Genomic DNA, 26,171 nt, shown 5'->3' on the forward strand with positions numbered 1-26,171 from the left:
GGGTAATCGCTCGGAGTGATACGATCGGTGGCGTCGGCTGAGAGCGTTTTTTCTCTGCTCTCTGTCTGATTACATTTTACCATCGTTAGGTATGCAAGTCACGTGCGAAGACCGTCCCAGTGATAACACTCAAGCTCGGGTAAAATGTCGTATGCTCCGTTTGTTTGTCGAACACGAATCACACGGCCAATACGATGACAAGTCTTGACGGCGGTGACGATCGGTCGCATGAGATTAATATTATAATAATATTGTTAATATTTTTGTCGTCGTTGCCGTGTTACCAAAGTACGATATAGTCACCACATCGTCGTGATAATATTATAATAATCGGTACACGCGAGGACAAACCGATAAAATAACACTGCAGCAGCTACGCGACACACGTCTGCGACCACGTGGGGTACAATAAATTATAGGAATAGGTAAGGTTTAGTAGGTATACGTTTGAAAAGAAATAAATAAAAAAATATTTCGACGACACACACGAAACGCGTAGGTCTGAGGAAATATCGAAAGTTGGGGAGGGGGGGGGTGTCTGTAGACAAATCGAATATTTAACGAGTCTGCGGCTGCGACGAGACGACGAACGTCCGAAATAACCCTTCTTAGGCCACGCGTAATTATACGTTCCACCGCCGCAGCCGTTATAATAATAATATCATATTATAATGGTCGTCGACGTGTATTATGTAATATGTTACCCTAAGACGACGGGCCTACGTGCTATATTATTATTATCATCATCAGGTTATTGTACGATACCTATACGGCTATATAGCATAATATATATGCCTGCGACCAGAGCCAGTGTAATTTTTACTATAATAGATAGAAGTATATTATAACAGTTTGTCGAACAATTTGTATTATCTTCGCGTCACGATGTATTTGTGACAATGGCCAGTGTATGTAATAATTATATGCGGTCGCTGTTATACGGGGTGGTCACCACTAAACGTGCTCGATCCCATTTTTCTTTTAAACAATATGTATCAACATTCGTTACGTCCTATATAATATTTATGTACTATACACTAAACACACACTATAGGATTGACCAATAAAAAATATACACACTCAACACTTTTTGACCCAAACACATTATTACTCATTGTTAAAATGACACAAGGCAGTTAGTCAGACAATAACCATAAACTGGAGCAAACTCACCAATATAATATACACTTATTAACAGCCAACTACATGTTCAGTAAAGTGTTATCTTTAATATAATAACTATGTATATTATAGATCTATTAACCAAATGAGTCTTATTATTGATAAATATACCTCATACACAGTGCTCTAATCCTCAGCTACGGAAAACTTGTCCATAAGGAATAGAAAACCTCCCCGACCACGTTACAGTACATTTGATTCAAATATGTTTTATCGGATTTAAACTGATTAGGAGAAATGTGATAAAGTATAATATAGCGTGGCCTAAATAACAAAAATTTCAATTTTTCAACTATCAACTAACTGTATAATGTGTATAGGTACATATTTAAGAAAAAATTTAACTTTTTCTATTGAGCTTTAAAATGTGTTATTTATTGATAGTGTTATCCGTACATTTTAATTAGGCTTAATTTATAACGTTTAATAGTATATTGTAAATCCGATTAATATAAGAAATATTAAAAATTTAGATTATTTTTGGTCCAAACTGGAGACGTTAGATAACAAACGTCAAATGGTCGTGATGTACACTTCTTGTGATTTTCAAAATATTTAAATTATTCTGATCTACAATAAGTTTGAAAGTAAATTCAAAATATAAAAAACAAACTTATACAATTTGTTGTTAAACTAGAGAGAGAAAAATATTGAATATCGTATAGGGCTTTTCCCCCAAGGGAACATATTTTTGGTTGATCTAAGTAGAATTTTTGCTTCGTTGTTTCTATGCGGTCTGCCTATTGGGAATTTCGGGCATCTTGATTTCATTACTATTCCTACACTTTTTAAAGATTACAAATATTATTTATTTATTTATTTTTATTTTCCATAATACAATTTACTATCTGTTACAATACAGAACAATAAGCACAAAAAGATAGATGATTTAATGGCTGGTAAAAAAAAAAAAAAATTGATTTAAGAAGCCTTCCATTGAGTCACTTTGTCAACGAATACTATTTAATTTATAAATCATCACATTTTCTAGTATGAAATATGTAATATAATACTATATCGAGAAACGAGTCTTCGGTAATTTTGCGAAAATAATGGTTTATTAATATATAGTTAAACTTAACCATTTTTTGCAAGACACGCGGCAAAGTACAAAATATAAAACGTTGAAGCATCTCAACCTCAATGAAATCTTATATTGTAAAGCGTAATTTTATAAAACACAAAGAATGTAATAAAAATTAACTCATAATGAAAACATTTTAACATTGATTATAATTTGTAAATATAGGTATAAGTGCAACAATGCAATAATGCATTATAATCATTTTATCACTATATAAAAATGTAATCAATTTTGTTTATAAAGAAAAAACACTGCATTTTTTAATATCACTTGTTTCGTCGAAACGTTTATTCCTCGTATTATCAGTTTTTTAAGGTATGACTCAAAATAATTTAATAATAATTAATCGAATTTATCATCTCAGTCTGTTTATTGTGTATAAAGGCATAAGAACATTATTAGGTATATATGGTATGTTTAAAACATATATGAAACCAATTGATTAGGTACTGAAAAGTCTATTCTATAACCGATGCTTGAACCTAGTATTATATAACAAATCCTAAAAAAATAAAAGACACGTACGTGTACAGGAAACTTCACGAAGTGGTAACTTTGTATTTGCTTATTTTACTATTATTGTGTAGACTATTCTCTTCATAAAATATTAATCTCAGGCATTTGTTTGATACATTTTCACAGAGTAGAAAAAAAAACAACAGGTTATATTATTATGTATGTAGTTTATAAATCATATAAAAACCTTGGTATCTAACTGTATTGGATACAATAATATTATTCACGAGTAAGTATGTATGAAGGTCGTGAGTCATTAGTACCTGTCTGCAAATTATGATAATATTTATAGTTAAATATATTTGAAATAATAAAACTGTGTACAGATCTAATTTTTAAAACTCAATGGTGCAATGTCTGCTATACCTTATAGCTATATGCAAATAAAAATAGGAAAATGTGATTTTTCGATGATTTGTCACCAATTCAATAATAATGCTAGGTAGGTATATGAACAAAAACAGTTAAGTACACATCACGCAAACATAAGCACATCTTATCATCGGAGGTCCGAGGCACAACGCACAAACGTTCTAACTAAATCTAACATATTACTTATTAGTACATACGTCTATGTGGAAAATAAAATATTAGTAATAATATATTAGTGGGTATATAATATTACGGTAAACATAATCGATTTAAAGTTGTAAGGATTTCGTTTGATATGTATAGTACCTACCTATATACAACGCCTATCTGACCTTAATAATGTGAACTATTGTACTAGCATGCATCTGTACACGGCCCACTAGATTAAAACTGATTAATTTTTCGTGATCACTATTTACATATTTTTAATGAACGAACAGGATGAAGCCTACGTGAAACATTAATTTCATAAATACTGCCATGGTAGTTGTATCACAGTGTATATATATATTATTATATTATTATTATACATTCGTTTATGCCGCGAAACATTTAGTAGGCAATATTAATAAATTATATAAAAAAACAGGGGGACCATAAAAAATGTATTTATCTATAATATTATAATATGTGAATAGATTATATACTACAGGTTAGGCGTACTCATTATGGTCGATTTGAATTTGGCTGTACGACGATAATGATAACTGTTTTCGATTTAGAAATCAATTTTTATTCATCATCACACTTTTAGCCGTCGTATCGATCGCAGAGATTGCAATAATAATAATAATAATTATTATTATTATAATGCTATCGCTGTGCAGTATAGAACATGATGAATTATGATTATGTAATGGATGCCTATAATATAATTTATGCACTCATCCGTGTGCACCTATTTCAATAACTAAATAATTATTTTTTGCTCGTCGAAAACCGACAATTAAACTAAACCCACACGTCCCGCGGAGGAGACGGACATCGGCGAACGGCTAGACACATTCATTATTATTATTATTATGTTTCTGGGATTGAACCTATGGTATATGGTAAGATAATATTATATACCGGATGTTTTGAAATAGAAAATACTTAACTCAGTAAAACGCCTTGTTCGTTTGCCTGGAGCGCAGACCATATTAATAATTGTTTTTTTTTTCTTAGAAGACGAGACACTAAACCATATATTATGTTATGTATAAAAGCATATATTATCTAAGTATGCAACTTACAACTGAGCTGTAGTAGCTATTTAAACCGTGTTGACTTTTACCGAGAACAATACGGTAGAAATAAACCATGGGGTACCTTCCTTCAGACTGTTAATGTTATTATTTATACGTACTTATAATAATTGTATTATACACATACAGTGGAAATCGTTTATAATGGACTGCACCGGTAGCAGTGACATATCGCTGGTTTAACGACTTAATACTGAAAGTCCATGCGAAAATCATACAATATATGATATGACAAACATGTCATAATATCTTTTATATATGTTTATAATTTACATCGTAAATCGGACATTAAGACGTAGGTACTCACAACAACCGTACTCTGGTGTAATGACGCTTATTTTTCGGTATATTATTATTAGAAAATTATCATCCATATAGGTAATGGCTAATGACCATAAAAAACACTGGACATTGCTGAACATCGTGATTAACGGTCTGATGATCAAACAAAAAGCCAATGAATTAGTCAAAGGCCGTGATACCATAATTTTAATTGGTTCGGCTGGTTGCGTTTGGATGAAGAGGATTTGAACAAGTCATGATAACGTATTATTGACAACAGAGAGGAAAATAAATATCGGTAAATATTCTGAATCACACAAAATTGGTTTGAAAAGTTATGGCCAATGTTATGGGAAGGATATTACACGGATGACCTGCCGATTTAAAATTCCGACAAGACCAGACTATTTTGTTTTCATGTATTACAAGTGTTTCATGTATATCGTCATTTGATTCGCAATAATAGTCACGTAAAAATGAAAACTCATTTTTAAGGTTTTTACATTTTAATTTAAAGAAAAATACAACGCATTGTTGAACATCATCACAACTTTAATCGGGGATTTACTCTCACATGAAATCTTTTGTCAAAATATGATGAAATAATAAGCCCAAATCTATCCATTTAATTAAATACAAGAAAATATTGTCTTAACTCCGTTATTATTGCATATTGTGACAATAAGATAATGGTAGTATTGATATTTGATACCACCTATATATTTTATAAAATAAAAAAGTTTACAATTATTCCTATAAGAATTAATTAATATAACAATAATATTATGGAGTTACGACAATAGGTGTGACTTAGTCCGACGATATAATATGTATGCGATATTTTGTTGACAAAGAATGCAGTTCATAATACACAGTTTTTAGTTTTAAACTTTGGTTATATTATTATGTCATATTTTTTTCGGACGTTCGAGCGTAGGTATATATTATCGATTTCTGCTGTACTATACATTATTATTTTGATTTCTGTCTTAGTAACTTTAATTGACAATTATTGGTCCGAAATAAATCCACGTACGCTCGTATACGAGGTTGTAGTCACGTGGTTTTTTTTATATGTTTTAGGGATATAGGTTATTGTGTTACTATGTGCGAGAAAAAAATATTTCATATTATTTTTATCATATCGTATTTAGTAAGGTGTTTTCCATTCATAATCATCTGAAAACAATGTTTACGCAATATAACTGCTGATGAAACAACAGTGTGGGTACATATTGGTGAGCATTGTTGTTTTCAATCGACAATATTGGAGCAATCACGCACGTTGCTTTGTTCGGACAAACTTTCTGCAGGGGCAGACGCAAAAAATACTTTCGGTAAGGTATTTTTACTTTTTGAAAATTAGATGTCGAAAATTATAAACATAATATACCAGTATAATACCACGTTTAATTGAACAAAAATTAAGAATACTCACAACGATGCATTTTTTCCTATAATATTTAGGTATAATAAAAAATTAAAATCACGACTATACATATTATTATCATAGTATATTTGTAATAATGACATAATACATACAATAGACAAAAAAAAAAAACATCAAACATTAATTCATGTAATGTTTGAACACGCAAAACACCACGACATGCTCGCAGACCTGATGTACACCTATAATAATAATCATTATGGTCGTTTTCACCGACCAAACAGTGGAGAGAAATCTCGAGAATTAAAACCGTCGTAATATAAAAATAATTAGGTATTTTAATTGTCGTCGTCGTCGAACGAACCTGCAAAGGTCGTTCGGTATTTATTTCGATCGATCGTTTTTAGAAAAAACTAACGTTACCTACGTCCAAACCGATGCGATTTCCTCTCGCGTGTTCGTTAAACAAATCGAATTACTCGACCGATAACGAATCGTGGCACTTTGCCCCCGCACCGAGCGTCTAATCGATGTTCGTATCTCTCGGCATCCGTCCGGTATAATAATAATATATAATACAATGTGTGATAAACGATAATAGTGTAACGCGTAAACACGTTAATGAGTACAATCATTTTTATTGGTAGGTATAATAATTATATCTACAACAGGTGTCTATCGGCTGCACGGTAGTAATATTATACCTACGTTTCGTTATTTATAGACGACCGGCGATCACATTTTTTGGACCAGTTCTCGGAACAGAATATATTACGATATTATAATAATATTATATTCGCGACCTATGTGCTGTTAAATAACTATTCGCGAACATCATGTACGTACTTCGTGGTGACTTTTGCACCCGCGGGTACACGATATAATGGATATTATTCTATAATATAATTCTATGGGTATATCATTATATAATGATAATGATATTATCGTGCTCGAACGTCGTCCTTTGCAGTGCGAAATCGACGCGATTAACCTTCCACTCGACGACTCGGCAGCTACACACTGCATGTAGTTATGATATTGTGGAGGTACCTATCAATAGCATAATGCTAGGAAGTTTTGAAAAAAGCGTAATAATATAATAATAATACATCGAGTATAATATTATTATAAAATATTGTATTTGTCGACGTTTTGTAATACACGCGCGCGCGTTTCCCGCGTGTCGACTTTCTATGCGATTTTGAAATTTACCAGTGAAAAAAAAAATATGGGTTAAGGTAATCGAGACCGCGCGTGTAATCATAATATACGTATTTTACATGATTTATAATATAATATATATTATTCTTAAGCATCGATACGCGTATGTGTGCAAGTGCATGTCGTTGGCGCGTAACACGAGTAGTTGCAGGTTAAATCGACACCCACCGCTCGGGGTGAACGTGGAAAAAAAAATTGTCGTAGGTATATGATAGTATATTTATTACAGTAGGGGGGGGGGGGTACTCGCAGACAACGTCCTGTACGCCGTCGAACTGCAGCATCGTCGGGTGTTTTTTATTCACAATTTTTTTTTTTTAATTTTACTAATCGCATAATATGTTTTCATTTAAACATTTTAATGCAATATATAGGTCACCCGCAGACGCGGGTACGGATGGTATCTATGTATAGTTTTAATTCGATATTATGTTGTTGTGCGTTCCATAACGCATATGACTGCAAATTAGTAATTTATTATACTATGTACTATGTCCATATTATGTGTTCGGCAATTAATTAAAAATATGATATATGGTAAGCGATAGATCAGCTCGAACTCGTTGGCAATATAGGTTCATAGTATACAATAATATTATAATATTCGACAGTAGGTATCGAATTTATAGACCATAGACAAATGGTTTTTTTTTTTTTTTTTGTTAACGAATCGTTTTTCACTGTAATATAATAATATAATATTATGGTTACGATTTTCGATTTTTATTCTGATAATCCTAGCACCCTAATTGTTATAATATAGTATTAGAGCCGACTTCCGCCTGTGCACCTTGCCTCTGTTGCGTAGAATCATAACGCAATGTTGCAATATCCGGTTATGACGTGTCGAAAAGCATCGGCCGTCATGACCGTTCGGGCCCACCCGATCGCCGTGTCATTGAATTCGCCTGCGACTATTATGAAGACTGTACACGGATATGGATAATATAGGTTAGGTTAAGTACATAGTTAAAATATGCATTGCTACATGTTGCGTGTCCGATGATCCGAAAATTTTGCACCGAAATTATTACACCATAGTACCGTATAATGATGAGATGATAATACCAGTATAGGTATACATGTTAACAAGTAGGAGGGGTATGGCCGGGTAGGATGTTTATGATCTTAAAAACTCTAAAAATATAATATGCCCAACAAACAAGAAATTATGCACTTAAAAAAATCAAATGGCAATACAAAATGCGTTAAACATTTTATTATTTAATTTTCATTAAATAGTACAACTAATATAGATATATATAGATAAAATATTATATATTATGTACGATACGTTCTTAATAAAGAAATTTTTTTACTCACTATTATAGGTAAAGTTTTTAAAAATATATTTTGAAATCTAAAAGTCAAGAAAAATGACTTACAATCAGGGGCGACCCTGAAGAAGGGTGAAGGGGACGATCGCCCCTTCATAAAATGTACAGAAAAGTTATTATCTAATATATTTTGTGTTGACAAATCTTGTATTCTGTTCCATTATACGTATTCTATTTAACCCGGGCTCGCGACAAAAGCCGATTTCGCCACGCTGAGATATACCTACCACAAGTCAACAACCTGCGCCAGCTTATTGTGTCGGGAAAAATAAATGGTACATTTATAATAATTATTATAATACCATTCGAACACATAATATTATGTCATATTATATACATTGAATCGTTTGTGTCGTCCACCGTGCTACAGGTTTCATTGGGAATTTGGAGTGTTTTCGACGGCCATTTTCGAATCTATATAATATTATGAACTTGGAACGAATTCCATGTGTAGACCGTACACCAAAATGCGTTTTATTATTATTATTATAATATAAAGACGACGACAAACTGCGCATACACAATATTAATTGTATGGTTACCTGGTACATACTGTATCTGTAGGTATGTTTTATGCGTGTTTGCGTCTAAAGTTTCGATTTATTAAACCTTAAGTTAGTCCGTGAAATTGTCCAAAAACGTATATTTATAGAAATTACACAATACAGGTTCTACTAAATCAACAGTGAGTATATTATTATTAAACATTTTTTGCGTTCTAGATATTTTTAGTTTGTTACTAAACGAGTAAATCTGCATTGCATAATATTACCGTACATTGTATTATATGTTTATCTGTAGTACACTTGACGATAAATTAGAACAATAAAATAGCCAACATCATCATAATAATTTATAGCCGAGGTCGTCACGCTACAAACCGTCCGAGTATGATTACAGAAAAGAACCCAAAAGCTGAATATTTTTTTTGCAGGCGAGGGAGAACCCTTAAAACACCCTTAAAATTCGCACTTTGCCTTAATTTTTCGCAGATTTTGTGGGCAAAGAAATTACGACCCGACGTTTTGTATGTATATTCCGACGAGTTAAAAACTATGTGCAGACAGCTAAAATATGTATACCTAATTTAAAGTTTTGTTCAAATGACTACGACAGACGCCGACTGTATATACAATTTTTGATTAGTAATGATTTGGTCTAATAAAATGATAGTTTTATATTTTTTTGCCCGCGCTTGAAACTCATTTCCATATCATTTTTTTTTTCAAGTATACCTTATAAATATTTTATTATAGATAAAGTTAAGAAAACAAAGTTTCTGATATGCTAATCTCTTAGGCTGAATAAGAAAAATTAAAAGCGTTGCGGGGTTTTCTTTCTTATAATATATAAAACCGTTGATGTATAAAATTTCATATTGTTTTAGACCGTTTATTGTTATAGTTTCATTTAACGACCGCAAGACAATATTGCCATAAGACCTAAGTCTAGTTTGCAAAAATATATCCATTTACTTTAATGCACGAAACCGTCGCGTCGTTATTATAATAATTCTGTAATAAAATTAATAAATATAATGTATGAAAAAAATATTTTAATTTGTCGGCGGTGGTGTTACGAATCCAACATCACAACAATATAATAGTATTCTATTTAATATTTTTAATGAATTCAGAGCTATAAAAAAAATACGATTTTTTTTCATTTTCACGCTCTAAACAGTTAACAGTCTCTGCCTAGTGTTATATGCAGTGTATAAAACGTGTTATTATATCTAAATAATACTATTTAAAACATAATGTCGGCGGTCGTAGTGAACTGCAGTTAGGACACTTTTTTTTTATTACATTACACGTACCAAAATATCGAAATTACATAACGGTTATGACTCATCATTACATTTTTTGAAATTGATTTTGAATCAAAAAATTGAGTACATTTTGATTTCAACTTTATTAACGATAAACAATGTGTTGGCAATAACTTCTAAAAATGTGAAATGCTCTTCAATAAATGTAAAAAAATGCATGATTAGGTCGCTAAATATGCCAAATATGCCAAAAATCTCAAAATATGCAATTAAATGGAAAATAAAGTTTTATATATTTTGAACGCTGTCGCCACATGAAGCGATTGCCTATGTGACCTATATTTAATACGAGTTCGCAAGATTGATATGCAAATGCATGAACTTACGAGCTCTGGTCATGAGTGATGTCGTTAACATTTTTTTGCACTTTACATACACATATTGACTCAAACATAAAAATAATAATTGACAGTTATAATAATTTAAGATAAATATTGTGACCATGTTCATCACAATGTAACATTTACGATTTTCACTATGCATGCTCTCAATGTACTTAAGTAATAATATTATAATTATTATCAAAAGCTCAATAATTTACCCATTCTCCTATTATTAGTCCTTGCACTGCACAAGGAGCTTACATTTTAAAATTGTTTTTAAATATTCATCTCAACGATGGGAAAAATTATCAAAATAATCAAACTCTAAAGTTCGTACAATGTACCTAACCATGCGGTACGACAAAAAGTGAACGGTCAACCGCGTCAAATATTGTTTAATCACTCGAATTTCAACACGCGCACGACAGCTTCTACAATACCGACAGAAATCGTGATAAATAAAACTTAACGAGGCCTATTTAAATGGTATAATTATTAATATGATTAATAATAATATTATATTATATAGGTACGCACAACGTTCACCGACCGACCGATTTTTAGGAGTGTGAGCTTAAACGCTGCAGTAAGTGTGTACAGTGTATACACGGTATAGAAAAATGAAAAATGGATATGTTATTAATAGGCAAGGGAACGGATTAACTATATAGATATATATATATATACGTCCACCGGCTTGCAGTCGTTCCGTATATAATTATTATTATTTAAACGCGTTTGTACACATTTGTTTTTAACGTAACCCGTTTAATGGATAGGACAAACGCGAGAATTTATATACGTTATATTATTTATTTTGCTCGTATTATATTATATTGTGGTCATTTAAGAAATACTTTCGCAATTGGACATTGTCGTCGTTTATTCCGTTTGCGCGCACACACACACACATAAACACATATTATATACATATTATGCCCCGTACAGGCGATCGCGCATCACTCCAATTAAAATCACAATTGCGACGACTTAAAAACTGTACGTTCGGAGCGAGGTCTCCTCCACCAGGCGCATTATTTCTGATCGGTGTCCTTTGCTTTGTCTCATGCGATTCGAGAGAGCACGCCCTCAAGTCGTTATCCGAAACCGGTATTATAATGCTCATAATGGAACGACGTAATGCGGTAACCGATCAAAGAGAAATAAATTATTCTAACCGTTTTTTGCTCTCCTATAAAATTGTTGCAGTTTCCGCACCAAACGTCTACTGCTGCATATAGGTACGTACCTATATATAATATATAACGATGGTATAATAATAATAATATGCAAAGTAAGAAGAAAAAAAATTGAGATCACGCAAAGGGGATATGCGTTACGCGTGGAGGTACACAGCGCCGATACATAGGTAGGAACGCAGAGAAATCAAACACAATGATATGGGGGTGCGTTATAACATAATATTATTATCACTGGTGCAGAATTTGAAATTGTATTGTTGTAAATTCAAATTTATATCATACAGGCGTAATACTTTATATTTGTGATGCAGAGAGAACCGCGAGTATCTAATATAGGTACGACGTGCGAGCAGATTTCGAATTCAAAAATATACCCTCGCGATAATGAATTATTAAAATACATAATGTACCTATACACGGTGTTCTGCGAAGCATAGTCGCGTCCGTTTTCCCTTTAAATACGATGGAGAACTTCTAAAAAAATCATGTGCCTATAATAACTTACAGTAAAAAAGGTTTGACTCATTTGAAAAAAATAAGTTTCTATCGACACGGGACACTATACCTAAATATAATATAAAAATCTAAATAATTGAAAATATGGTCTTTACAAGTACCTATATCTACCTATACTTAAAATCATTGTTTGAATAAATAATGTATTATTAAAGGCCAATCATTTTGGTCCCGTACTAAGAAATTCTTTAGGCGCGTAGTGCCGAGTGAAATAGCTATTGTGGGCGCTGCTATAGAGTTTAGTTTAAATACAAATTAATGATGTACCTATTGTAAATTGTATTGACTAACACAACTACTTATATGTTTTTGTTGAATAATTCAGTTGGTTTTTATTTTATGTATTATATTAATAAGCTCTAAAACACTATTGTAAAATTAATTTATGCGGAGTGAGAAAATACTATACCTATGTACTTTTGGTTTTTTTGTAACTGCTTTAAGAAAAACTTATGATGATAATTTTCAATCAAACCGATTAAACTATAAATATATATGCTGAAAAAATCAAACATAGTTCGAACATAATTCGAAGTACCTAGTGCAGTATACTGATGGACGCATAGCAAACATTTGAAATATATTGGACTGATCTTTTGTATTTTTTAAATAGGTACATAATATTTTTTTTTAATGAAATGCACTTAAATCAACATAGAATTCTATCGACAGATTTTAAAACTTTATTTCTTCAAATAGACATCGAATACAGTAATACATTTATAGCCAACGTCAAAACTCTAAAGTCTGCATATAATATCGTATACTCCTAAGCCGCGTAAGCAAAAAGTATTTATATAATATCATGTACTTATAATATGATCGCATAACCTGTGGTCATAAAAACCGACCACAATTTCTGTACCTGTATAGTTAAAGTTGGGTCACGCTTGATCGAACATCGTATACGACATTGTAACTTGTAATAATAATCGGTTATAATATACCTTGGTACGTGGGGTGCACGACGTATAATTATTTTGGTCAGATTTATAGGCGGAAATCGAGTACAATAAATATACGTTATTGGTTGTGGGAGGGGAGGGGCATAATAACAATAACACATGACGTATATAGGCACTATAATATAATATGTACTACAGGTTTTCAATTACAAAAGATAGAATTATTGAAAATATGCGCCTTGCGCACGTTAGTCGAGAAAATGGAAATTTCACGTATGGTTATGTACGTATGGATGCTGCCGGTTTATCAAATGATTAAACGAATGGCGGTTTTCGGCGGGTGGAAGAAATTGAAAACAAAACGGCTGATGAGAGACGAAAGTTTCCGGTCAAGGGTCGCGGGCGTTTTTGGCACGGGTATGTATAATAACATTTACACAATTTCATAACAATAATAATGTATAGGTACGCTCACGATATTATGACGGGCGGGCTGCACCCTCTCACTGCACAGCCATTAAGCGTGGGTCGTTTATATACGCAGGTACATCACCTTATATATAAGTATAATATATTATGTAGGACCATGGACAAATTTTATACCTCTATATACCGTACGGAAAACGGAGGCGCACCGTAAAACCGTCGGAAAATCGTCAGACTCGCCGAGCGGTCGGTTCTCTATATTAAGTACCAACGTCGGGGCATAAAAACTTTGCGAGCACCTATATATATATACATACCGGCTATAACGCATAACGCGGGAAAGCCGCTCCGGGGTAGTTATTGTGTGGGAGGGGGGGGGGGGGGTGAGAGATAAACTGTAGAGTGTGCGAACACGGTTCAAAAAAATGTTCCTTCGCCGATAACGCCGGACGATTAATTCCATTAGCTCATATATATTATTAAATACAATTTATCCAATTAAATACCACAATGTAGGTACTTACTACGTATACACATATATAAAATAATAATATATACCTTGCGCGTACCATATAATATAATAATAATAATAATAATATACTTCGCGTATATAATATATATATATGCGTATCGGTTTAGGTTTATTGTTGTTGTAACGCGCGCGTCTATATGCTCCTGGAACGTTTCCAGTTCGTTTGAGAAATATTTATATAAGTATACCTACCTACCCACATATTATCGTAATAGTGTAATGCATTACATACCCACCCGGTGTACATTATATACGTACACGACGAAATGTAAATAAACCAAAACAAACGCTTATATTCCGATCGCACAACTATAATATTATACTCTCGAACGCGATTAGCATTTTTATATATTATTACATGAGCGCATATTATATTATATAGAGACGACCGCGACGACGGTTTTATTTAATTATCGCTGCAGTAATCGTATGCGCATGTCGTATAATGTTATTATTATTATTATTATTATTATTATTATTATTCTAATAGTTAAGTGTCGTACTCGCTGCAACAGCGCATTGCTCTCACCAATCGACGACTAAAAGGTTCAAAATGATGTCGGGATGTGTAGGTAATAGGTAATATTATAGTTAGTTTCCGTATTGCCTACGACCGATGTAGAGTACCGTATATTACACGTTTCGTATTTTGTCGTGAACGTATTTGATTTATTAAATCACTCAGTTATGCCTAAAGTTAAAAGCTCTTGTTCTAACCGACTAAGAGGTTTTGTAAAAGAATTTGGAGAGCACGTTTTAACTACCGATGGTTCAATCCTTTATTGCAAATTATGCGAAGTTAAGGTCGGCAGTGAACGTCGGTTTACTGTTGAACAGCATATGAACACCGCTAAACATATTCGATTAAGTAAAGAAAAAGAAAAAAATGATAAACAATAATTAATATCAAACACGAACATTTTAAATTTGTCTATAGTAATAAATGTTTATTGCATTTTTTGTCCAAATTTTTCATGCATATTTAGATGATTTTTAGTGCATAAGTGCATACATATTCATACATTTTTTAGTGCATAAATATCCTAACCCTAGTAATATAATATAAGGCGTACTTTGGTAGAGACAAACAAACGGGTCGTAGGTAGTTTTCGTATTCTCTGGGAAAATTAATACTTTGAGTGTTTATTCATTTATTGTACCTATATCATTACACTACAACGTCACGATATTACAAAGGATAGAATCACATTTTTTTTTCACAATAATTTTGATTTTCTATCACGGTGAAATTTTTTTTTTATGACCACAGTGCTATCCTAAAAATACTGATTTATACGAATAGTTTTGGTCCTTATATTGATAAGCGAACGACTAGCGGACCATAACTTTTAATATGCCCTTTGCGGGGCATACTCCTCGCCGTTCGCCAGAACTTTAAACGGTTTCCACGAAACCGTTTATTCAATACTCGTGGATATTTATACATTTTGAACGTTATTGGAAAAGTTGTTATTCCGCGTCTGATTACGAAATGACCCACTCACCCCGCACAAAAAGGGTGGAAGGGGCCGAGGGCTGAATTGCGCTGCATGCAGGACACTGCTTTGGCCGCTGGTGACTCGAAAACAATATACGACACCGATGGGGGTAGTTGGGATAGAATTCTATCTTAAGATCGACGAAGAATAACGCGTTCTCTTTGGGGATCGCAAAAACAGACGTGTTCACATCATCCCCCAAATGGGATTTGCTAGACATTTAATCCACTCGGGCCGCTTCCTTGATCATTCTCATTTTTGGCGTTTATTCACGTAATATAGTTAATAAATAATATTGTACAGAGCAAAAGCGCAAGTATATGGATTAAGTACGCGTGTTGGTTAACTCCATTACGTGTATTGCGCCGACAAATAAACTTCACGGCTGAAAAGGGCAGGCCTTTGCACACACGAATCATTTATTCGAGTTTCGAGTCTCTGGAGCAGGATATTTAATTAACATTTGAACAAACAATTAGGTGCTCATAACCGTTATTAATTGGGTTGATATATGCGGGTTAATGTGGTGGTTGATGAGCAATTCAGAAAAAAATTGGTTTGAAAATTATGTAGGTACGAAATATTCTAGTTTATTTAGGATATTAATATTATTTAACTTCAAATTTCTGATAAAAAATAATAGAATATACTACTGAATGATGGATGCAACGAAGCATATACCAAGTTAAAGCTTGTCGATAACGAGAAATATTATTTCATAATTAGTACCGATTGACAGAAGCATAATTCCCGTCAATAGTAATAATTAAATATTAATTATAAAATCGTTCCAACTGTAAAAATACATATTCGATTAGGTACACATTATTGTCACTTCACATTTGTAGAGTAAAAAAATTATTCCGATGTCAGTCATAAATTCAGTGTTTTGAAAAAAAAATCATTCTGGTTATAAGGGTTTTGGATACCTATGTTTAGGGTTACTGGTTCCGGATGGTCATGCCCTGCCTGTTATAGGTATACAATAGCATCGTGAATCAGCAAACAATTTATTACGAGAGATGATGCTATATATTGTTGCTTTTCATCCACACGACGGACCTGCGTCGACTGCAATTTCTTCCAAAATTTATAAAACTTCTTGTTTACGCCTTTTATTGCGCGTCATGCATCGAGACGAACATGTGCGCGTCAAATGTATAACATTATCCGAAACTCCCATTTTCGTGCTGTATAAAATCATCGTCATAGCTGTGAACGAATTCGCAATCACGCACATTGTATATGAAATCAGTACATCACACAGTTGGGTTTTTTTTTGCGTTTAACGCGTTTGTGGCATTATGTGGTTCAACATTTAAAAACGGCCTTTTTCAACAAATTTTCGAATTCGATACAATTCCGCCCCACGGACGGAGAGTAGAAATCGCCAATTTAATTTTCGCCGAGGTCGTCTATATTGTCGTGAATAATATGATAATATTATTACGTGGGGTCAGACAATAATAACCGGTCAACGCGCGTAATGACTATAATATGGTATTTGTTGTTGTTATTGATTTAAAATCAGCAAAATTTCGTCGACGAGATATTATCGTCGGACAGGTTGAAGTCCGACCTAAGCCGCAGTAAGTACCTATACCTATAATATATATATACATTATATGCATAGTAGGTATGCACAGCCTATGTCCGTCAGATAATTGATCACGATTTGACCTACATTCGGTCGTCGCGCGGAGATGTTCGGTCGCCGCGTGAGAAAGCATTCGAATACAAAACGAAAAACATAATCCGAGACTTTACGTACGATTGTCAGTGTTGGAACACACACACACACACACACCAGCTTTAATTATACGGCTTTTTTTTTTTACTTTTACGCGGGTAGGTGAGAAGTCGTATAATCACTGCAGCAGCAGTACCCGCCGAGGCGTAAATCGTGGAAAACGTGCCACAGAAATGGTTCGTTCACACGCCGAATGTGAACCTATATATGCGTAAGACCAGGAGGTATTATAAATATACGTCTCGAAGAATTTTTTTTCGTCCCGACGTTTGTTTTTATAAAGCGCGACGTAATTTTTATGTTTTCGTCAGCGCTCGAGGTTTCGATTATTATAATATTATTACCCGCCACCGCAGCCGACCAATTGAAAACTAAACTACGTTTCCATTTGTGTGAATACATTATTATTATTATTATTATTATTATTACTATAATTTGTTACAATACAAAGGGCTGCAAACGCGAGTTGAGTTCCAAACGTGGAATTGTGTCCCTCGTTTTTTTTTTTTGAATTTATACGAGTTGTGTCTGTGCTAGATTTTAGTGAGGTACACCACTATAGTTGTGTCCTGGCAAAAATGAAGTAAGGATATACAAGTATTGTGTCCGAAAAATTATAATCGGGAAATTTGTTCATTACAATAATACATAATAATATAGTATTATGTTACATTGTTACACGAGAATAAATATCGTTTAGTTATATTTATGATTAATATAAGTTAAAAGTAAAAACAAATAATATATGAAGACCTCGGGGCAACAACCAGACATACCCTTTTTTTGAGATTATCTAACAGACAAAAAAAACTTTGTAAATTCAAAAAAAAAAAATTTAAAACCGTAATTATATATTTTTTGGATATATCTTGTTGTTGCACCACAATTACATTTTTATTTAATACGTATTTTTCTGGACATATCTTGTTGTTGCACCAAAATAAAACAGGACATATCCATTTATATGATATTTCTGTGTATATTGATCAGATTTGTCTGATTATTGCACCAAACGACGTAACATTTTTTTGTAATAACAAAAGCTAAAAAAACGATTTTGCCAAAAAATCTGTCAGTTGTTGTTGCTTGAAAACTTCAATTTTTAAAAATCGAGTTTTTTTTCAAGACTTCAACTTGTTAAATAGTGTACCCCTATTTTTCCAACGGGACATAATTCGTTAAGTGTGATAAATAATAGAAAAGATTTTAAGTATACAACTAAAAGAAACAATTTGAATTTTCAGCAGATCCGTCACGGCGTCATAACAATACAAACGGGCTTGTAGCATTTGTCGTCAGGAATCTACGTTGTTAAGTACACATAGACGGAGATTACAACAGGCGCAGATCAAATTGGTAGGTCATGTGAATAATGAATATGCAATACAAAAAAAGGACCCCTAAAATAATATGAACTTTTTCTCAAAAATAAATAAATCAACTTAGTACAATATTTATTTATTTATTTATCGTCATTAAAATGGAAAAAAAATGTACTGACCTAAGTATAAGTCACTTTCTATTATACCACTGCAAAAGTTTTTGAACTGCCCTTTTAACTTCTTCAGCAACTATTTCCTAAGACTTTTTTGGAAACCAAATTCGAAGTGTATGAATATTGAATTTTCTAAGAAAAAATGTCCTTCGAGGGCTTTCTAGCAGTCGGAAAGATGCAAAGTACTCTGCAGTGGCATAACCTGCAGAACACCCCATTTCCACGACATTGAATCAATAATCAATGAGTTCCGAGACGATGAGGTGGGTCGGGCCAAAAGTTAGAACTTATCGTAGACTTCAAAAAAACCGAATGAAATCTATAAATAATTTGAAAATAATAACGAACCGTAACAACCGTTACGACGACTGCAACAAGACAATAAAACTCGTGGATTTATTTTTGTTTTTTTTTTGGGTGCTCGGTAATCGCTCTGCCGATCTCCTCCGACGGTTTTAAACTCGCGTGGAACGGCCTCGATACTACGGTAACGCACATATACAATATAATTATATACGTTTACGTCCGTTGGCCACTGCTGTACAATTATTGTCACGGGGACCCACGAACCGCCGAGGATCCAAAAATATAAATGTATCGATCACTCGCAGACGCAAGCAGCCGTAATAGGCGGTCTTCTTGTCTGGCTCGCGTTTAAATAATAATCATATATAGCGACAGTTTGGAACTCGGCGCAGTGTCTATATATAATATGCACATTAATAGTCATATATACACATCGAGACGTACACGGTCTTACCGTAGATATTTCATTAGCGGCCTGCAGTCTGTATAACCGTCGTGTAACGCCTTCACCTATATAAGAAGACGGCACTAACGACCTGTCGTTATTCACTATATACGCCGCCGCCGGTCGCGATAGGGTCCGGCGGGTGTTGTAAGTATAATAATATTATAATAATATATTATACGTTTAAAAGCTATATTTGTATTTCGTATGCCTGAGCACCCAGCGATGGCGTGATATTTTAGTATCTAAAATAGTAACCATGTTTGAAATATCTGCAACTGATATTATATATATGCGGAACGACGTCTGCGCTGCAGTTTCTGTCGCGGCGGACGGCTGTGCAGGCTGCGCTAACGATCCGAGACATAGGTAGGTACCCCAAGAGTATATATTTAAATCAAATATTAATAAATAATGAACATGTAGCAGATTATTCGGATTCGGGACGTGCAATATGCAAAACGAAACGCGTTTCGAACGAGTTTTCCAACGTCGCGGTCGTCTATTAATAATACCGGATGATCCCCAACTAACGGAAGACATTCATTATTTAAAAAACTATTAAAGTTGTAGTAGGATGTTATTCGGAGTATCTCGATCGATAAAAACAAATTTTGGACGAGTAGTTAATTGGTTATAACTTATAACTTATAAGTATTTAAAGTTGCGATGAGCGGAGGGGAATGATATACGGGCGTACCCTACTAGCTACAACTCCGGTCTCTCAAATTTTAAATATTTGTACCTATGCTATTAATAATAAGCTACTCATACAACATTTTATTTTCATAGATCGGATTACCCTGAATATTATAAGTAGAATACTCTACTTCGAAATACGAAATTAAAAATGTAAGTTATTGTTCAAAATAGGGGAAAAAATTGAAAAATTTTAACAATAAAGTAGTCAAAAGTATAAAAATTGTTCGTTAAAATTCCGTGTTGTAATGACTTAAAATTATTTATAATTTTTTTTTCGAGTGTCTAACTAATATAGGGAAATAAGTGAATAATACGAGCAAAAGACAGAGAGTTGAAGAAAAAAAATTGTGAAGCGAAGTTGAGCCTCACTACACACATACGACGTGTATACAGTTTTTTACTCTTAAATTTTTTTTTTATATTTCCGAATGACGTAGATAGATGGATGTTTTTTTCGTACGAAATGTATTTATCCTTATCCGGTAAATTTATCGGATTGTTTACTTACAGAAGTGATGCGAAAAGTATATACTTTGTTGACGCCTTTTCCCGGACCATCCCTGTCGAGTGTCCATTTTATTTGTACCGTATCATGAACTGTATTCGTGTGATTTCGTGCAATCAAAATAAAATGTTCCATATATTATATGGATATAATATATTGTATATAAAACACCCAAAATATTTTGAAATTAATTTTCCCGGTTTCCTAATATTATAATATAGATTGCTTGTAACGACAACATTGCGTGTATGAATATTATAAAAAATATATCTACGTGTACAGATTTAATATATGCACACGCTGACCCATGATGGTTTTACACGCGTTAGATATATATTATTTACATTTTTAAAGCAATAATTTTATTGGCTTTTTGTTCGTCTAGTATTATATTATATCTACTATACATGAAAAAAGTGTAATATGATACGATGTAATATTTATGACATCGTTATAGGTTTTGAACGAGTATTGCGTAAAAAGCAGTAAAGCCGGGTTCACACTGCAGTACTGCACTGTGTCCCGTAAAATAATCACAGTAATAGTTACCAGTTACCACAGTTACCAAACGATACCGCAAAGTTGAATATCTTCAACTTTTAACAGCGTAGTTACATTTATGTACGGTAAAGTGATAACTAAAAAAAATTATATTATGCCATCATCTGCAGGTACAATATTCATACAATTGGTATTTCATTTTGGTATAAACGCATGAAAACACGAAACGACACGACGAGGTGAAGTGTGAGCCGGGCCCTAATACATAACAGGTATTATACTCTATATATATATATATATACCTGGTATGTATTATGTATGCCTAACGTGTATAATTACGACAATTATTGCTCATATACTTTCCCGATTTACACTTACTGATTCACACATACATGATAGTATTATTATAATAGAATATTAATTCTTATCGTTAATCGATAAAATTGTCTTACATGACGCTATTACTTAACGCGGATCAAAGGTCTTATGTGAAATATTTAACGAATGCACCAAGTTCTGGTTAAATGAACATTTTTATTATACTGCAGTAGTTGTTAATATTTTTCTTTTTTTCACTGGTAAAAATATTATAAAAAATTATTTATTGTGCGTCGTTCTGCTACAAAAAAATGTTGCTTTCGATGAATTTATAATACTCGTAACTGAGGTAAAAAATATAGACACACGCACGCAGTTTATTCATAGTGCAGATGCAGATGCAACGGGATTAATTAAAAATATCGATTTTTTAAAACATTTTTGAATTTTCCGTCAAATTGTCTGTACGCAAGTTAATCCAATTCATAATAAACAACAGGATATTTAAATTTCGGAGATTTAATATTATTACCATTTTAATTAAGGGCTACAAACGCGTTCTATAATATCATACTATGGTTTTTGCTGGAGGATGGGTATAATTCACTTTAACCCTCGATAGCCGTACAAACGTTCGTACATGATACCGTATAATATTTTTATCAGTTGTCATCGTATAACAAATCGTGTTTGAGGTTTCGATTACGTATAATGAGTTCGGATTGATTATTATAATTTTGTGGATCTATATAATTGATGAATTATAAAAAAAACGGAGATTTTTCGTTTAAAAAGTCGAACCAATATAAAATCTATCGTCTTCAAAACATTGGTGATGATCGTTTATTATCGAATTTTAAACAAAATTGTCGAGAAAATTACAGCAGTGCGTCACACACGACGAATAGCCGTGCATTTTATATAATAATATTATGAACAATAAATATATATTATTATTATTATTATTATTATTATTACTATGCATCTGTGATTTCGCTTATTATTGTCACACGAGAATGGTTACCGACCGCAACAATATGATTATAAAACGACATTGAGTAACATCTGTACGCGAACAATATCATACAAGTATTATAGAATATGGTACTTTGTGTACGTCGAGCGATATCAAAATCTCGCATATTATCATACGTATTATCGTGAATTTCGTGACTGAGGGCAGCTCGGGCTGCAGGAGACAGCTGCAGCTGGAGTGCGATGTGTGAGGAACAATATAAAATAGTAATTATTGTTAGTATATTTTTATAAAGCTCTGCAGTCGGTACTTCATGCAAAGGAATATGGAGGATGAAAAAAACGTTTTGCGGCTCGGCGAGAGCAGTGCAGCTGCAGTTTAAAAATACAACAATAGAAAATCCGCGAGCTTTTCAGCCTTTTCAGTTCATATACTGCAGTCGGACTTATGCTATTCTTTGATTTATAAAAGTCACGGTGCATATATAATATATGCTGTGTAATACTGAAAGTTGTACGCACACGAAAACTCACGTGCCTACACTATTATTATTGTATTTAAGGTCGTACGAGAGCGATCCAAACAAGACGAATGGATGGAGAACTAAATCTAGTAATACGCTTTTTCCTCGTATTTCATTTGAACTGCACAAAAAACCGATCGCAAAAGTAGGCGTGAAAATTAAATATTGCGTTTTGTAAAAATAATAAAATAATATTATGTGCGTATAGTAGATACGATCAAGAAAAAAAGGCTGCGCTGGGCAGGGCATACAATGCAGAGCCAGAACTCTCTACTAAGAATGGGGCTGGAACACAATCCGTTAAGCAAAAGACCCTTGCGAAGACCAAAATTGAGACGGGAAGATACAGTTAAGAGGGATGTAGAATAATTATTAGGAGGTGGTGTAAACTGGAAAGATCTGGCGATGAATAGGGACACCTGGAGAATTGGTTGTGAGACGGGATGGTTCTGGCGGCCGAATAACCTAAAAGAAGAAGAAGATTATGTGCTTAAAATACTTGTACGCACGTATCATCATATTGTTATAATAATAATATATACCTACTCCACATGCGTGGTACTAAATATATACCGAATACCGGGTACCTATATCGTCGACACCTCGATTACGGGATTTGTGCAGGACTTAGCATAACATATGTCACCACAAAAGTGGCGTTCACCGCGTATACAAACTCACGTAATCGCATAATTTCCAAAAATGTCGTCAAATAATTAAAATATGATAATCGTAAGACATATTGGTGTACATTGTGCCGAGACGGGAACGGCAATTTGGTGGTTGGGCGGCATAATATAGTTACGGGTAAATTTAGTTTAAGACGCATAATATGCGTGGCGGCGGGCTTAGGATTGGAAGGATATTTACTCGAAAAAAACATATCACAGTGGCCTCGGAAAGACTTATCCGTGAGCCGTGACGTATACCTTTTACAAATAACCTTTTTGCTGTAATTTAGTTGTGCCCCTATATATAAAACAAAATAAAGGCGAGGGCGTTTACCTCCCGAACGACAGTTAAATCCACCATCGGAGACGCATATATATATATAAGTATGGCTATTGGCTATGGAACGGTCAAGCACATTGTATACCGATTGAGCACACTTATTATTATTTCACAAAGAACTCGCAATGTTGACACCAAAATCCAATAAAACTGAGCCCAATATTACGCGCAATGCTGCTATAATATATTATCTTTTATTTAACAAGGAAAAGTCACAAGTCAAGCTTTATCAATTTATGAAAATCTTTTTATTTATATTTCTGATATACAACTAGAGATGAACAAGTCACTCGACTAGTTGTAACTGAGTATAATTGATTACATAATACAATAATTAATAATATACTGTAACTTGAACATTTGTAACTACTATAACTGATTACAAGTTGCACCTATATAGTCAGTAACTTAGTTATTTTTGTTTATTCCTTCGAGAAAATAATGACACTACTAAATGTCTGTTTGTATGCAGGGTTAACGAGAAAAATTTTATTGTGTAAGTTATAAATAATACATTAAAAATGATTAATATAGCAATTTATTAAATTATTTGTTACAAAATATCACATAATGCAATAACTAAAATGCTTAAATGTGTATTACTTTATAGTACAATGTATAATGTACATAGTAAGATCGTATATATTGTTAAAATATAAAATGACAAACTATATTATTATGTTGACACGAAATTCGGATAAAACCCTTGAACGCAGACAGTAACTTATATACCAGTAATATATATAACAAATCCTTTACATTATAAAGATGATTGGATTTAGTGACGTTATTGGAATCAAGGAAAAAAAGACACAGTGCTCAATCGTAATATTGTTAATGTTGTTCCGATAATAATATAAAGACCATGCTCAATCGTACTTCACCAACCACAGACAAGACGAATGATCTGTTGGATTTTCTCTATTTTACTCTTTCGTAATTATATCTGGAAAATGTATTGACGACTATGCTAGGTATACAAAACGTTTTACCGAACAAATACTAGTATACAACCTCGATAAGGTTTTTGTTGTTAATTTTCAGGAATTTCAACCCCTTCGTCGATCGGCGGTCGCGGATAAAATCACTCGATATTTTGCTATATCGATTAACTGTACGCCAAAAATGCTAATAATTATCATTGTCCAGCTGCGGCCCACCTACGCCTGAAAATACGCAAACTTATTCGGACATGAAAATAACACTTACCGTTCTCCCAGTTGGACTCGATGGTGACCAGTGATTGGACGTAGTCGTCGGCCGCCGTTCCGGTTTCGTCGGCTGCGTCGTCGCTGCCGTCTTCGTCCGCGACTTCCGGTTCCGGATCTTCGGCCTCGGCCTGCAACGGCGTCAACACGTAATCGTCATCATCGACGTCCATCGCGGTGGTATTTTCGAAAAACTGCACCTGAAACACGATGGAATCATTAGCATCACCTTATCTTATTGTATATTCGTATATTATAATAATATTAAGTAATGAAGATTTCGACGATCTATTTTTTTTCACCCTCGCGCACATCAATTGAAAATTTTCGTTCGGCAGAACCTGTCACTTCATATTGTGGCCCTGGTATCAGAGTGAATTGTGCCGTTATCAAACTTAAAGTTAAGAACATCAACAACTGTGTTTTGTTCTTTGGATTTTTGTACAAAATTAAAATTTATTCATGCAAGTAACAAGTAGGTGCCTATAAAAAATATTACTGAAAATGCTCGCATACACCTATTTCGTTTCAACTGATAATTGCAATAGGTATCGTAACAAATCAAA

The 26,171-nt window shown here is 33.4% G+C and overlaps 1 protein-coding gene across 1 annotated transcript in view; it reads right to left on the reverse strand.

Annotated features, from left to right (window-relative positions):
• The window catches only part of LOC100575190 (protein TANC1), a 139,143-nt gene extending 113,334 nt beyond the window's left edge, over nucleotides 1–25,809 (reverse strand). Inside the window, exon 1 of the mRNA XM_029486174.1 lies at nucleotides 25,607–25,809. Within this exon, the coding sequence (XP_029342034.1) occupies nucleotides 25,607–25,778 (172 nt within the window). The 5' untranslated portion in view covers nucleotides 25,779–25,809. The remainder of the gene's footprint in view (nucleotides 1–25,606) is intronic.
• Nucleotides 25,810–26,171: the final 362 nt, after the last annotated feature.

Source organism: Acyrthosiphon pisum, chromosome A1, assembly GCF_005508785.2.
Source record: "Acyrthosiphon pisum isolate AL4f chromosome A1, pea_aphid_22Mar2018_4r6ur, whole genome shotgun sequence".
NCBI lineage: Eukaryota > Metazoa > Arthropoda > Insecta > Hemiptera > Aphididae > Acyrthosiphon > Acyrthosiphon pisum.